At 37.7% G+C, this 17,063-nt stretch overlaps 1 protein-coding gene across 2 annotated transcripts in view; it reads right to left on the minus strand.

Annotated features, from left to right (window-relative positions):
* Positions 1–919: 919 nt before the first annotated feature.
* The window catches only part of LOC101739058 (lysine-specific histone demethylase 1A), a 359,897-nt gene continuing 343,753 nt past the window's right edge, over positions 920–17,063 (minus strand). For both annotated transcript variants that reach the window (XM_038019236.2, XM_012697973.4), the window contains 6 exons: positions 12,705–12,857; positions 6,928–7,040; positions 6,201–6,324; positions 4,303–4,486; positions 2,987–3,114; positions 920–2,116 (listed from right to left, as the gene is read on the minus strand). In XM_038019236.2, the coding sequence (XP_037875164.1) occupies positions 1,965–2,116; positions 2,987–3,114; positions 4,303–4,486; positions 6,201–6,324; positions 6,928–7,040; positions 12,705–12,857 (854 nt within the window). In that variant the 3' untranslated portion in view covers positions 920–1,964. The remainder of the gene's footprint in view (positions 2,117–2,986; positions 3,115–4,302; positions 4,487–6,200; positions 6,325–6,927; positions 7,041–12,704; positions 12,858–17,063) is intronic.

The following is a 17,063-nucleotide window of genomic DNA, read 5'->3' on the forward strand; positions in this document are numbered from 1 at the left end:
GAAACGCGTTACTCCTTCACGGCAGAAATAGGCGGGGTGGTGGTACCTACCCATGCGGACTCACAAGAGGCCCTACCACCAGTAACTATACAACTGAGTCTACTATACAACTAAGATTTAGTTCTCAAGTTCCCATGTCTCAAAGTGAACGCTGGGTTCGCGTTGTGATGTTTGGTGCAGTGAGTTTATTCACACGTCTAAGCAATAAAAAGCCAGGATGGTGGTGCCCATTCCAACTCAGCCATACTCCGCTGCGATTATCGGCGAATGTTTGAAATACCCTCATTAATTGGAAGTACTCGTACGCCACCTATCGCTCAAGAATGTGACTACAACAAACCTTATAGTGCCAATAGCAATTAAGTGCGAAAAAATTATACACGAAGAAGTTTTTTTCTATTAATATTCACTCCAGGTTTATATTATTTAAATTTTTTGTATCTTCTTTTATCAAGAAATAATAAACTAGAATACTTATAATTTAAAAGAGGATAATATAAGCAAAAAAAGTAATAATAAAAGCAAATAAAAATAACAATGTTCAAATAATAGGAGCAGATAAAGCCGCCATAAAACTAATGTGAATATAAAAACAGAATATACATAGAGAGACGAGCAACATTGTATTCAAACAAAATTACCTCGATCGTATAATTATAAAATCACAAAACCAGATTCTAACCAACGAACATCCCTTTCTAAAACTATACGTCTAAAAGAAACAAAAACTCGACTAGAAAATAAAACAGGTGTCTGGATCGTAAAGGGCAGGTGTATTTGTTTAAGTTTTTCAAATTGTCCAATTAATCTTATCAAAGGAAACACACCTTTTGTGAGGGATATCGACATTTCATTCGACTCGTTCTTTTTGGCTTCCCGAAATTACATTCTGATTGGGGGTATAAAAGATTCCAAACAATTTTACTTTCATAAAACTTTATTATTTATTAATTCTTACAATACTTGCTCCTGCTGAAAGCTAATGTTATTAATGCTATGAAAAATAAATTTCATAATGATATTACAAACATTAAAAGATCCAGAACTCTGAAAATAATGTTGAATAAGAGAATAAAAGTAGTTATTAAATAAGTACACAGACTATTGTAGTTACTAGATTTGAAACAAAAATTAAAAGTCGGTGACAAGGAAAATTGTAAAGTACTCCTAACGTCAGAAATAATAAAACTAAAATAATAAAAGCGAAATTAAAAAGAAAAAGAAATTTTAGTCAATTATACCTAAGACACGCGGAAAACAAAACAAAAAACACTAAAAATAAAAGACTTCAAAGAAAACAAAAGCCATGAAAAAGATTACATTCCGATAAGTTTCAGAAACTGCTTTTAAATTATAGAATTTGAACAAATTCCAGCATTTGAAATAAATAAAAAATTGAATCTTAATTCGTTGGTCCCTGAGAAATATTTAACCATTCGTAAAAAGCTTTTAAAGACTAAATTGAAGATTGTTCCTGTTTCAAAGCTATAAATAAATTTAACTAAAAGTAAACCATTGGAAATACTTCATACTTATTATCTCCAACAATAAAAAATATCCAAATTACGTAGTAGATCAACGATGCGACATGCATTCGTATATTTGGAATTAAAAGGTATATTTATTCAATTAACTACGAGTATATCATTCACTCAGTATTTCCAATGACTTCTAATAATTGTAGCATTACAAACGCAGCGCATCGCCGGTTACTGTCGCCACAAATGACGTCACACATCTCCGTTACTACTATTGTATCGTATTCATTGATACAAAGATCAACATTAGTTACTTCGATACATTATGGCTAGCTAGTAACAAATGAAACTGTCAAACAAAAAACAATAAAGTTGAAAATTTGGATAAATTCTACAACCGGTCCTTAAATGAGAGTTGTTCTTAAATATTATCAATTTCACCTTAGATCGAAATTTTCAGGGTTTAAGTTTAATTGTTTTCAGCCATCATGCGGAATTGTTTGCCGTCACGGCAGCGACACTCGAGCTAGTGATTGGTGGCAGAGGAAGCAACATGTCGGCCAATCTCCCAGCTTCCCTTAAACCCGATAAGAATGCTCCGTGCACCGTTGCTGGATAGTTCCGCATCGTGTGCTCACCTGACAAACAAAATAGGATTAAAATCCAATCTCCGGCAATAAGGTAGGCTTTAACGATTTTGAATGAACGTAAAAATGAAGCTGTAACAGATAATCTCCTGTTTATGTTTGACTTTTATCAATCAAATAGATTAAACAATTTACTTTTACAGCTTCTGTTTGGGACAAGGCGCGTTATGCGCCCGCACCTGTAGGTGAAAACGTCGTTACCAATGTAAAGGAATTATGCGTTCGGTTTAATTCGATTGATTAGCTATGATAACAATTATTAGTAATTGAAATTTAGACTTTATGTATTACCAAATTTACTTGTAAGAATCGTTTTACTAATCTCCGATAATTGCTTAAGACCATATGGGCCGAAAAATTAACTTCAATACTCGTGATCTCATACGATACTCATAAATATTTCATCAGGACAATTTTCAAGAGCCAGTAAGCAATACACGACGATCTATACAAAAACAAATGATAACGTGATGTATCGTAGCGTTTGGCTATAAATGAAAAAACTTTCGCTTGGGCTGAGATTAGACTTTCAAGGTACGAATGTGAAACTTGTATTAGTCGGGATAAGTTTTATTCCAGTGCGTTAGAAGGCTAACGCGAAAGTTTCGCTTCATTAGTTAGATGATTAAAACAACTGAGCCGTGAATATTCTAGGGCTTAATATTAGCAATCGTTACAAATACAAACAAAATTTTATGGTATTAAGTATTTATTATATGGTTTACGTACCAATATCTATAGAGTAACATAAACACTTAACACCAGGTGGGCTGTGGGCACGTCCACTCATCTAAGCAATAAAAAAATAAAAAATAATAATAATTGAATTGTTATTTTATCACTAAAGTCGAACATACTCACCGGCAAAGAAAAGTCTATTCTCTCCATCAGTTCCAGGTATAGGGGCGGCCAGGAGATCGTAGTCAGTACCAGACGACCCTACCGCTACAAAACTGTACGAGCCGCGAGCGAATGGATCGGCACGCCATCTAAACAAACCGATTATGAATTTAACAGTCCTAGCCGCGACCACATCGAGGCCACTACATCAGTATCTGCCGACACGATTTTCAGGCACCCAAGAAACCTTTACCAAAAACTTTGATACGACTTACATTAGATCAGCCTTTCCCAAAGTGGGCGATAACGCCCCCTTGTGGGCGCTGCAGGCCTAAAGGGGTACGGTAAGAGACCCAGAAAAAAACGAAGGCGTTGTGTACAGGCTTGGGAGGCGATTTGTAATTTTATCTAAGAGGACTCTTAGACAAAGACTGAGCACTCGCTATAGAGGATTTTAAGTAGGTGAAAAAATGGGGACGCTAGTAGACGCTAAGTAGACAAAATAAGTTTGGAAACCCCTGCATTAGATGTATAATACACGTTACTGCGACACGCAATTTAAGATTGTGTCAAAACGTGAACGACATTTATATGTTACGTGCAATACAACGTTTTAAACAGTAATTATGATATCTGAAACAATACACAGCTTTTACGAAGCAGGAAACTTTGCAACGGAAATTGCTTTCAACGTGATACAGTCGAAAGTTTTACTAATGGCTTCACGTTTCGCGCGTTTTAACGAAGTGAAATTTTGTGAATTTCGTAATGAAACTGGTTCCACTTTAATATTTAACGTATAAACTAAATTCTGTTTAAAAATTTTATTGGATCTTTGGTATGTACGTTCGATGTAGGTTTTTTTAGCTTCATTGAGCGACGCTTGATGGAAAACAGTTTCTGAATCCTTTAGACAACACAAAATGAAGTAATATTGCACAAAATTTGTGATACATGGTCGAAGTCTTTGATATATTTGTTCTACTATTAAAGTGCTCTTCGATGAGATATTCTATATTCATTTGTAAGTGAATTATTATTTATTCAACATTATTGTCAGATTTTGTACTAACTACTTATCTTGTTACTTTTCAATAGTTAATATTTCCAGGAGCAGTGTTCTATGGACACATATACTGGTAGTATCAATATGCTGACAATTTATGCAGAGAAACAATCATGCTTTCTGTTTGAAGGGTGAAATAGCCACGATACAACTTTGACTGCGTGCCTTAAAGAAGATACCGCTTTTCGCGTTGTGATATCTATGAACTCCGGTAACCATGAGATTATTCATGTATGTAGTGCAAGAAAAAAAACATTCTTGATTAATTTACCTAGTTACTATGCATTCTTTGGGTTGCGGCACGGCCGCGTGACCAAATATGCTCTTCAGTACGGCGATACATCTACCGACGATGACGTCATCGGTGACGTTTTCCATTACAGCCGCTGCCTCTCCTGCTACCAAAGCTAGGAGTACCGGCGCACTATAGAGGTTCCAGAAAAGGAAAAGTTCTCCTGTATCGAAGGAAATATCAATAATTTTATGAGATAGAAAGACAATCTGTATTAACTAAGCATGATAGGGTATGAAATGACCCCTTCGACAACATAGTGGATTTATATTATAAATAGGTAATATATTATATATAGGTTAGCTTATTTCAAACTATTTAGATATATCGTGCTTTTTTCCGTTGAAAACATACTTACAAACCCTGTGATGCTAGTTGTAGATATATTGAGTAGTTATAGTCGTTCATATACATACACATCAGAAATGCCACAGTTCCAATAATCAAGGTACCTACCATCGATGACCCTTTTCAAAGATCGTTTGTAGAAGGTCCTGATCATGGCGCTTTTCACTTTAATTCTAAACCCAAAAAGTATGTGGACAAAAAAATGATGCCTAAAAGGACCATAGCTATTAGAAATAAACTTTTCTACAAGCGTCGAGGGTGCCACGGTAAGTTTGAAATGAAAGGCTCATCTCAAATAATTCTCAAGGCAACAGTTGAGGTGTACAGCGATATGAAGATGCTGCACATAGACTCTACCATAACATAATGAAGCAATTACGTCTTGATTTGAAAGATTAGGCCAAATATATTGACCAACAAGAAAAAACAAAGGTTTTATTGTTAACTAAAAGATTCGAATGCAGATTCCCTCAATACAATTAAAAAAAAAACAACCATTCTCACATAACTCTATAGGTGACAGGCCAAAATACATGCACATCAGATATCCCGGCGTATTTAAAAACAAAGCCGAAAACGTTTAACTGACCACATAAAAAAATATCACGAAGCACATTGTTCCGGAATTCTGGGAACAGACGTGGGGGCTTAATGAAGTTAGTTGAGCACACAACAAAGAGGTAAGGAGGTGAACTAAACCATGACGCGGAAACTTGGATAAGTTCAGTTTTGTAAGTCGCAATAAAAGGGTTCCTGCTGATATTTTGGATAAACGATTGATTGTTAGTATTTCATATTGTTGTTAATTCATAGATAGCCCATAGTCTAAATCTAAGAAAAAAATTACTCAAAAAACTAAGTAAAATATTTTTATGGACGTTAACGATTCCTTAATCATCACTCTGAAATGGAAATTTTTGTGACTTCATACAATTTCACCTTATCTACATGGAACATTTATTCTTATTTACGTATGGTTCCAAGTGGCTACAGTACCCCGAGAAGCATGTCTTGGCTTGTTGCCGTGATTTATTACTTAAGGCGGCCCCTTAGGTTTCACAGTGGCGTTAAATTATTCAGCTTTTAATTCGTTATCGTTGCCACCGGTGTTCCTACGTTTTACACTATTTACGCTTGATAAATAATTTAATGTCCCTTCGTGAGTAGGGTGCGCGAGTGGTCCTCGTGGTTAATTTGCGGAGATTCTGCGGTCGATGTACATTAATTTTGGATGTAAACTTCAAGCGAGCTGAGCACTAATTGTTCAACAGCTTGTAGTTGAAATGTTTAGAAATTCTCTCCTAAAGGGCCTGTTCAAAATAACATTTATAAACAAACTAGAGAGAAATCACAGACACTAAGTACTAGTACATGAGTATAAGACACGCTCTAAGCCTAAGTCGCCACAATTTTATTAAATTTTAAATTTGCGGTCTCTATTCTCCGAGAGATAGACCTAAATAAAAAAGGTCGAAGCTAAATTGAAGCATTATGAAAAGAATTCTACTCAAATTTAATATTATGCAAACCTCTGCTTGCGGTGGTCGTACCAACGTGCCCAAATAGATTGGCACTCGGGTCCCAGAAGGTTCGTTCGAAGCACAAAACCACTTTGTTCAAATTTCCATAACCGAGACGCTTGATAGCTGCCACCTAGAATTAAATTTAAGCTTAATTCTTAAAAAAAAAAGATTAGTAAGTCTTCAAATTCGCTGTCTAACGTTGAAGAATTTGTCGAAATTAGATTACATTTCGTTTGATGTAAGTAAGCAACATAGCTTTGCTCTAATGAAAATTGTAGTTTTTTACACTTTGACACACAAAAATGGTTACTCGCAGTAATTGTACAAAGAAATTTCAATTCCAAATCCAAAAAGGGAATTAAGTTTTTTTTTTAAATGAGACCTCGCTAAAAAGAAAACATTTACCAACGTTAACAACATATGGATAAAGATTAATAGAATACATTTATGAAATTATGATATTGATCACACATTAGCTAATTTTCAGATACAAAGCGCTCATGTATTCCATCTGCAAAAGCTTAAAACTTCAATCTCATATTCCAAGGTAGATAGGGATCTTCACGACCTATCTATTGGTTTCGTTAATTACTTACCACAAGCCAGACAGTAAAAACAAAATATACGAAATCAAATAACATTTTATTTTATTTAGATAGGCTTCAATGAGGTCTATATCAGAGAATTCTTGCTTGATGATGTGATAAAAATATTGAATTCTTATTGATGTTACCTTCCACTCGGGCAGGGGGGGATTAAAAGTGGTGAAGTTCTGTTGATTCTGTCCATTGCTTGCCACTGCAACCTTTAACACTCCCAAAGGCAATGTACATAAGACTACATCTCCTATAACAAAACAACAACAAAAAAAATTAATTAGCTTTACAGTTTTACTCGGTATTGTTTTATCGTAAAGATATTGTTTTTGTAAATACGAACAGGCAAACTCACAACTATCTTTAATTTATATTTTCTAAACGGTTATCTTGTTCGAGCCATTTGCGGTCGGCAGGATATGCAAACACACTCGACAGATTTAAATGGGTTATATTATTTGAAATTTATGCAGATATTGCACAGTTCACGGCTTGGTGTTGAGCTGATAGCGAAACCCTTTGATACTACATCGAACTAATTCCTACCTTGAGACGTGAGGTCTGAGTTTCAATTGCATTAAAATACATTACGTCGCTGTCAAACCAAAATCTGCTATGTGCAAGAACTCAATTTTGAATTAACGAGTAAAAACATTTTCTTATAAAATTTTAATAGACGATGACCGAGCTTAGCTCGGTTTTTTTTTTGATAACGCCATCGTGTTGTGTCAATTAAGAAAAATAGTATTATTATTCGCCAATAGATGTCGGGAAGAGTTGATTATTGAAAACACGAATAAAACAACATTTTCTGAAAATAAATCGTAGCTAGATCGATTTATCGCCCCCGAAATCCCCTGTATACTAAATTTTATGAAAATCGTTGGAGCCGTTTCCGAGATTCAGATTATATATATATATACCTAGTCAGGTCATAAGTTCTGTCACATGTTTAATGTAAAATAATTGAAACAAGTTTATTCATTATGTAACCATTCATATACCAAAATGAACTTAACAAAACATAGATTCTTATGACACTAAAGTTTATTCAAAATGACCTCCGTGATTTTGAATACAGGCCTTCAATCTGCGCGGCCAGTCGTCTATCGCAGCACGAACGAGGTCCATGTCAATATCAGCGGCTGCCTTAATCAAGGATGTCTTGAGTGACTCCAAATTGGGATGAGGCTTTGAGCACGCCTTTTCCTCCAAGTGTTGCCATATCTTGTAATCTAACGAATTCAAATCTGAACTGGAGGAGGGCCAGTCTTCGTGCCGGATGAAGTCGATTTCACGCGCCGCCAGCCAGTCTTGTGTGCTCTACGCTCTATGAGCTGGCGCCGAATCTTGTTGGAATACCCAGTGCCTGTTATTAAACATGGTATGAGAAACAGGTTCCACAAGGTTCGTCAGGACTGTATTTTGATACACAACTGCATTCGTTTTTACACCTTTCTCACAAAAATGTACCTCTGTTAAGCCCCAATAAGAAACTCCCAACCATACCATGAGCGAGGATGGAAAATGACCTCGTTGGACACGCGGAATACGGTTGCTCGCTTCTTCAGTACTGTGTGCGTACACCTTATCATTTTGTATGTTGTAGCTCTCTTCTACGGTAAAAATTTTTTCATCCGAAAAAAGAATTTCCCGATATTTTTTTCCCGCGTACCGCTTCAACAAAGTGCGGCATCTCTTCAGTCTCAGGTCCATTAGACGAGCATTCAAACGATGTCCTGTTTTTCTTCGATATGCCCGAAGCCCTAAGTCTTCATTTAACACCCTTTTCACCGTGGTTCTGCTTAACCCCATCTGAAGGGCCAACAGTTTCTGCTTACGTTTGGGATTTCTTTAAATTCGCGCCTTCACAGCTTTTATCACTGCTGGAGTCCTAACAGGCCGAGGGCGACCACTTCTTGACCTGTCATCTACACTAGAGTCTTCATTGTATCGTTTGATGGTACGATGAACGAATCTTTTGGTTATATTCAAATTTTTCAGTATGTTAAAAATTTGAATTGGCGCGTAACCGCAACGATGCAACGCAATAACTGCAACACGGTCTTCTTTAAGCGTCCACTCCATATTTAAAAATGAGTAAAATTCTAAAAGTATACATTTTTATTTTCATGAACAATTCAAAATTCGAATTCTATAAACTTTTTTGTGGCCAGCATTCTAAAAGAAAAGTTTTTACTGTGTGACAATACTTATGACCTGACTAGTTATATATTATATTATATATATATAATCTGAATCTATATATATATACAGGGGATTTCGGGGGCGATAATATATATATATATACAAGAATTGCTCGTTTAAAGGTATAAGATAAGATATAAAGGTGAATTTTTAAGAACTATATCAAATGAAAGCTGTAGATAAATATTAAAGCTATAGACACATAACAGTTTTTTTATACGGTAGATAGGGCTGCGAAATATACGAAAAGGTCAAAAAGTAAAAATCTCAAACAGTGCACATAGCAGATTTTGGTTTGACAACGACGATATAACAAATGCATAATAGATTTTATGACAAGAAATGGAAACGACGTCGAATCCGGGAAAAAAGCTACCTATATATAAGCCAGTTTTAATTTGATCTAAAATACACCGTATCGTGTTCACGAGAATTTTCCCTTTTTAACATAAAATCTTTTAGTAGACACGTATTTTAAACACTCCGTCACGACACTGACGTTGATTATATTAAGTGAAAGCCTGCACCCTCAAATACGAGACCTCTGTGGATTGCGGCCCTGTCATTGACAATTTACATCTATTTTCTTTTACTTTTTTTTTGTTACTTTCGATAAAATTTTATTCTTTTTCTGACTTAAATCAAAGTGAACATTATTTTTGATTTACTTATGAGTTTATTTATGATATTACATTAATTTATCAATTGCCTGTATCGAGATAATATTTGCGACGTACCGTTTGACACATTATTTTTTTCTAAGGCCTTGGGTACCATTCGCGGCGTTGCTCTTACGTCATATCTAGTAATAGTTCAGACGTGATTTGAAAAAGAGTCCTGATTGGTAGATTGGCAGTTCAGTTTTTTTTTTGGGAAAGTGGAGATCGCAGTATTTCAGGGATTAGCTGATTTCAAGGCAATTTAAATCTTTGGTTACTGCTCAGCAGCCCGCGTTGAGTCATTTGTAATTTGTCATTAAGAGCGAGTTGGCGGTGCATAGCACTGTTTATATTCTTGAGCAACGGTAACCACTTACCAAACACCGACAATTCTAGTCTTTACTGTGTTTATTATACAATCATCTAATTTAGACTAGGATTACAAAATACATTATTTTACAATATACCCAATTTTAGTATCAAATATCTAAAACATACCTTATACAATTCTTCGGAAAATAAATATATTTTCAATTGATTCTCTTATCTTAAAAAGTATTCTCTCAGTAAAACATGATTGGCGAAGATTTGACGAAACGGAGAGAAACACAGTAGAATCGTATCGATTCCCGAGAGACAAACAAAATATTGAGATAACATTTCATTCTTGAATACCTCAATCACGCTTGTAAACGATATCACTTAAGAAGAAAACGTACATTGTTCATCCAAAATGAATGTTTTGATGTTTTCCAGTAAATAAGGAAAATATACATTATTCATACATCGAAAAAGCAAAAGAAGGTAGATGTATTGCGTAGTTATTGTTAACAAGTTGTATTTAGCGTCTTATCATCCAACTAATTGAATTTAACTGAATTTATCAGGATCGTTTCAATTAATTTAATTTTTTTTTACTTTCATTCCAAATCTCAAAAGAGTTCCGTACAATTTTTTTAATTATATCGAAGGTTGAAAGGTTATTTAGTTTAAGCGAAATTTTTTGCAACTTTACAGTATTTAAAGTTTCAAATTTGGAAAAAATATCATAATAAAAAACTTTTTTAGGTATTTGAATGGGGTTATTTTATTTGAAGTTTAATTAAAACATCGAATTTCTGATACTGATACCAAATAAAACGGACCTTTAAACACAAAGATAAATGTCGCGTATGAAAGGTCGCTTAAACCAAATACCTTTTCACTCTTCGATATACTTTAAAAACCATGTTTCTATTTATTAAAATTATGACACGCGAACACATTAATGAAATGCTTCGTCAGTTCGGAAAGCGTAAACGAGGCAAAGGTTGTTTTAGCCGGTGAGACCGCCTCTCAAACACTGGCTCATCTACAATAGACTCCGCCTGTATGCAAATGTGGCGGAAGAGCCTCAGGCGAGCCGCGATTGGGTGGGGGGGGGAGCCGGGTCAACACAACCTCGACCGTATTTTTCTGCCTCGTCAAAGTAAAATTAACGCGATAGAATTGCAAATCACTCGCCAACAATGACAGAGGAAACCGCATTGTAGATTTTTCTTATAACTTCTAATATCGCGACGTGTTTTTTTTACTGCCGTACACTTTATTCCCTTAAATATTGAATGGAGTTGATTTTTTTTATTTGAAGCGGAAAACTCGAGCATTGAAGTAATACAGCCGTGCCGGAGGGTAAAATCGATAACACTTTAATAACAGTTCCGCGGTTTAGTCGCAAGACGCAATCTTAACTTTGATTTATATTTATTGTATTTCAATTGTATCGCTTTTTTTTCCTATCTAATCGTTGGTGAGCTTACGGGCTCATCCTGAAAGAATTGCTAACACTAGTAATAGCAAGAGCAGTGCTTCGCTGAATCTACTACCGGATCGGAAACGCGACTCACTGAGACGATTCGACGAGAAACTCAGAGGGTTGTGTCTATGGGCTAGTTTGCACGTTGAACTCTTCGTCGTAATCAAAGAGTTCGATGAGGAATTGTATCGCTGCTCTAATGATTGTTGACGCAAATTTTTTATCGATAAATCGATCGATAAATTATGTGACACTTACACGTAGGTTTCAACTTAAATCTCAAAAAATATAAACTACCTCTTTAATTATGACAGAAAAATTTTTTTAGTTTATTTAATTGAATTATTCATTCAACGAGTTATAGTACTGTATTAGAAAAAATGTCAGAAAAGTTGTTTAATGAAATCTTGCCTTTTCGATTTTGCCTTATCTTAATAGGTGAAATCAAATTTACAACGACTATTGTATAAATAAGCTATTCTTAAATTGGCACGTCAGCGTAATATTAATAGCATCTCAACCTCTACGGAATAATAACAGTAAATATAATACACGTATCATCTCGTCTAGACTGAGGATTATGCGTAACATTTTTATAGATAGCATTCTAGTGTCTCCACAATTAAATTTGCCGTATCATCATCATTTGCAGTTTATTAACAGCGTCTAAGGGTTAAAAATCAATGTGAGATAATTTTTTCCCTACTTAAGCTGATAGTCTTGAGAGGCAATTTCAGCGTAACCTTAACTAGTAGGTGAGCTCACGGGGCTCTAACCGGGAGTATTGCTAACACTGGCCCTAGCAAGAGCAGTGCTTCACAGAATCTACCACCGGATCGGAAACGCGACCCACTGAGAAGATCCGGCGAGAAACTCAGTGGGCTGTGTCTATAGGCTAGTTCACTCGTCGAGCCCTTCGTCGCAAGCGTCGGGTTCGACGAGGACGGTGATCGGTGCTTGTGGTACCTAAAAGCACCGTTAATAGATCGGGAGAATCCGTAATGACGTATTTAGGGCGACGTCGACTGTTTACCATTCGGTCTACAGGATCTGGTATGTAATTCCCGGCGGCCACGACAAGAGGGCTTTCATGTCGTGCCGCCTTTTCAAAGTGGCGCAATGATGCCGACTGTAGATACTAACTGACTGAGTCAAGCTCCAGGTCATCATGGAAATCCACGTTCCTTAGGAACCATACGTGATATTTGATATTGTTTATGGGATATCACGTAAATGTAGCTTGTTAACTCACCTTTAAAGACCTGTGGCTGGTTCGGATTGCGAGAACTATTAGCTTTAACTGTTACTCCTGGGCCTTCGTAGTTGATATCAGTTACCGAGGTCCCGAGCCTGATGTCCAAGTCTTCTGACAGAGCGACGGGCACGCAGGAATACCCGTTACGAACTAGAAAGAGATTTAAAACTAATTATAGAAATGACGATATTTTCGATACAAAAATGTACTTATTAACTACTATGGACAGATAAAAGCGTTCGTATTGTGATCAAAGCCAACACGAAGACCGTAAATTCCTTTACGCATCAAAAGTAATAAAAAAAATATCTTAGAAATCGTATCTTTCTTTTCTCTAAAGGAAGCTCATTACAGTACGTTATTTTGTACTCTTTAGCGTTATCATCACACTTTAACGACATTCCGACTGTAGGATGTCGTATTTAAGTGAACTTTGCTATAAAAGCCCGTACTGCCGACCACAATGCAGTTTTCAATTAGGTTGATAGCACACCAGTGGCAGTCTATTGCGTTTTAATAACTTTGAGTGGATTTCTTACCACGGTATGTTGTATTAAAACACAGTCTTATAAATAATAAGAATGTATAGTAATAAATAACTGTTTAAAAAAACGAATAAAATACGCTTTTATAGAAAATCCAACTAAAAAATAGAAAATAAATCTTAATAAGATTAAGATTTTTTAAATATTATTTATTTTTCATTTTTTAGTTGAATTTAATTTTTTTCAATATTTTTTTAAATATTAAATTGTCATCGGTCCTTAATAACCGGTATACCAAATTTCTAGTTAATCCGACGTTTTGGAGGGTGTCAAAATCATGTTCAAAGATTCCGATACATACTAACATACATACTTGTACGTATGAAGCTAATAAAAGCGTATTAAAAATATAAAAGACGTTAGAAAGAAAAGAAAGAAGAAATATAAAAGAGTTATTGCGTTAGGCGGTGCTCGATATCCCACGAATTCAAACCGGACTCGGATGCGTCCCTTACAGCGGGAGGTCAAATCCCGCTCGAGCGACGCCCGAAACAAAAACTGGGATAGTTATTTAAAAGAACTCGCGCCCACTCACCAAGCATACTGGCGACTAGCTAGGACCCTCAAGTCCGAAACTATCGTCACTATGCCGCCTCTCGTACGCCCCTCAGGCCAACCACCGGCTTACGATGACGATGACAAGGCAGAGTTGCTGGCCGATGCACTGCAAGAGCAGTGCACCACCAGCACTCAACACGCGGACCCCGAACACACCGAGCTAGTCGACAGGGAGGTCGAGCGCAGAGCTTCCCTGCCGCCCTCGGACGCGTTACCCCCCATTACCACTTCCGAGGTTAAGGAGGCGATTGATAGCCTACAACCACGGAAAGCTCCCGGCTCCGACGGCATCCGCAACCGCGCGCTTAAATTGTTACCAGCCCAACTGATAACGATGTTGGCCACCATATTAAATGCTGCTATGACGAACTGCATCTTTCCCGCGGCGTGGAAAGAAGCGGACGTTATCGGCATACACAAGCCGGGCAAACCGAAGAACGAAACCGCGAGTTACCGCCCCATCAGTCTCCTCCCGGCGATAGGCAAACTATACGAACGGCTCCTTCGTAAACGCCTCTGGGACTTCGTATCCGCGAATAAAATTCTTATAGACGAGCAGTTTGGATTCCGCGCCAGACACTCGTGCGTCCATCAAGAGCACCGCCTCACGGAGCACATCTTACTAGGGCTGAACAGGCGGAAACCCATCCCGACAGGAGCCCTCTTCTTCGATATAGCGAAGGCGTTCGACAAAGTCTGGCACAACGGTTTGATATACAAACTGTATAACATGGGAGTGCCAGACAGACTCGTGCTCATCATACGAGACTACTTGTCGAACCGTTCGTTCCGATATCGAGTCGAGGGAACGCGTTCCCGGCCCCGTCACGTCACAGCCGGAGTCCCGCAAGGCTTCGCCCTCTCCCCGTTACTATTTAGTTTGTATATCAATGATATACCCCGGTCTCCGGAGACCCATCTGGCGCTCTTCGCCGATGACACCGCCATCTACTACTCGTGTAGGAAGAAGGCGTTGCTTCATCGACGACTTCAGACCGCAGCTACCACCATGGGACAGTGGTTCCGGAAGTGGCGCATCGACATCAACCCCACGAAAAGCACAGCGGTGCTCTTCAAAAGGGGTCGCCCTCCGAACACCACGCTGAGCATCCCCCTCCCGACTAGGCGCGTCAACACCTCCGCCCCCGCCGTTCGCCCAATCACGATGTTCGACCAGCCCATACCGTGGGCCCCGAAGGTCAAATATTTAGGCGTCACCCTCGACAGTAGGATGACATTCCGCCCCCACATCAAGACGGTACGCGATCGTGCCGCCTTCATTCTAGGACGTCTCTATCCGATGATATGTAGGAGAAGTAAAATGTCCCTTAGAAATAAGGTGACACACACTCTACAAAACTTGCATACGCAACGTCATGACCTATGCAAGTGTAGTGTTCGCTCACGCGGCCCGCACTCACTTAAAGACATTCCAAATCATTCAATCCCGTTTTTGCAGGATAGCCGTCGGAGCCCCGTGGTTCGTCAGGAACGTCGACCTCCATGACGACCTGGACTTAGAGTCCACCAGTAAGTATATGCAGTCGGCGTCAATGCGCCACTTCGATAAAGCGGCACGACACGAGAACCCTCTCATCGTGGCCGCCGGTAACTACATTCCCGATCCTGCGGACAGAATGGAAAGCAGTCGACGTCGCCCAAAACACGTCATCTCGGATCCTCCCGATCCACTAACGGTGCTTCTAGGTACTTCAAGCACCGGTCACCGTTCTCGTCGAACCCGTCGCTTGCGACGAAGGGCTCGACGAGTAAATTAACTCCCAGACATAGCCCACTGAGTTTCTCGCCGGATCTTCTCAGTGGGTCGCGTTTCCGATCCGGTGGTAGATTCTGCGAAGCACGGCTCTTGCTAGGGTTCGTGTTAGCAACGTCATCAGGTTTGAGCCCCGTGAGCTCACCTACAAAAGTTAGGGTTACGCTGACATAGCCTCTCAAGGCTCTCAGCTGAGATAGGAAAAAAAAAAAAAAAAAAAAAGCGGTGCTGGCAATAATAACCTCATATTAAGGTTTTTGTTTTTCATCTGTATGAGATACAAATTCTATTGTTGCTTGTGTTTCAAATCATAATTAGCTACTTAAGCTAGACACGTCCCGCGATTTCACCTACGTCGGTTTTGTCATTGAGAAAGATTGAAAGACGTTGGATAAGCCGGAATAAGGAGTTGCTTCTTTTTTTTTATTGCTTAGATGAGTGGACGAGCTCAGAGCCCACCTGGTGTTAAGCGGTTACCCAGCCCTAGACATCTACAACGTAAATGCGCTTATATATAACTAATATCATTATCAATGCTAACCAATATCTTATGTTTGAAATTAAATTCTTAAACCATCTTTATGCGAAAATTCATCCAAAAGTATTCAACCATTTAATTTTTGTTATTTTCAGAGCCAGACCAAGGTCCAGCTTGGCTGTGCCCCTCGCATTGCTAACATCCATGAATGACTTTGACTAAAAATAATTAGGTATTTCGTATGCAACGAAGTTAATAATATAGTAATAAAAAAAAAAACATTTATACCGTTTTTAATTACTATAGTTGACTGTTTCGTAAAAATGTAATTGTCAATTCTAAGCGATTGCGTGGTCTGTATTAAGTTTCGGCGGTAGTGGAGTAAGTATATTTGGAGTATGTGCTTTCAACAGTGTAACATTAAACGAAATTAGCCGAACCATTGTCCGGGACCGTCGTGCAAATAAAGTTCCGGAATCCGGAAGCGAACCGCAAGTTCACATGACGCCAAACAATTCCCAGATATACACATTTTAAAGTCTATAAAGTTTTAATTGAATGTAAAGTACACTCGGTATCGTCAAAGTCAGTTGAGTCAAAGTTAAAATTCAATTAACGCATTAAATTACGTAACAAACAATATTTCATGGTTGTCAACAATTACAAACCCAATCTAAATTAATAGCATATCTTTAAGTAACTACATCACCGAATTCAGTGTACCCTTTCAGTAAAAGCTCGATAAAAAATAAAAATAAACTTCCAACTGTTACTAAATATTTAAACAATAACAAAAATTAAACACGCGTTGTACAATTCACCAAAAACTTTAATGCTCTAAAACGTAAGCGCCACTAAAACTGCCAATCACATTTCAAACAAGTGCTTAGCAAAAATAGCGGAAACCAACGATTCATCTCCAATTTCATTACGTTGAAAAACATGAAAATAATTTAAAAAAAGGAGAAATTTCAAATAACATCGTTAGCAACTAAAGTTAG

This window comes from Bombyx mori, chromosome 23 (genome assembly GCF_030269925.1).
Source record: "Bombyx mori chromosome 23, ASM3026992v2".
NCBI lineage: Eukaryota > Metazoa > Arthropoda > Insecta > Lepidoptera > Bombycidae > Bombyx > Bombyx mori.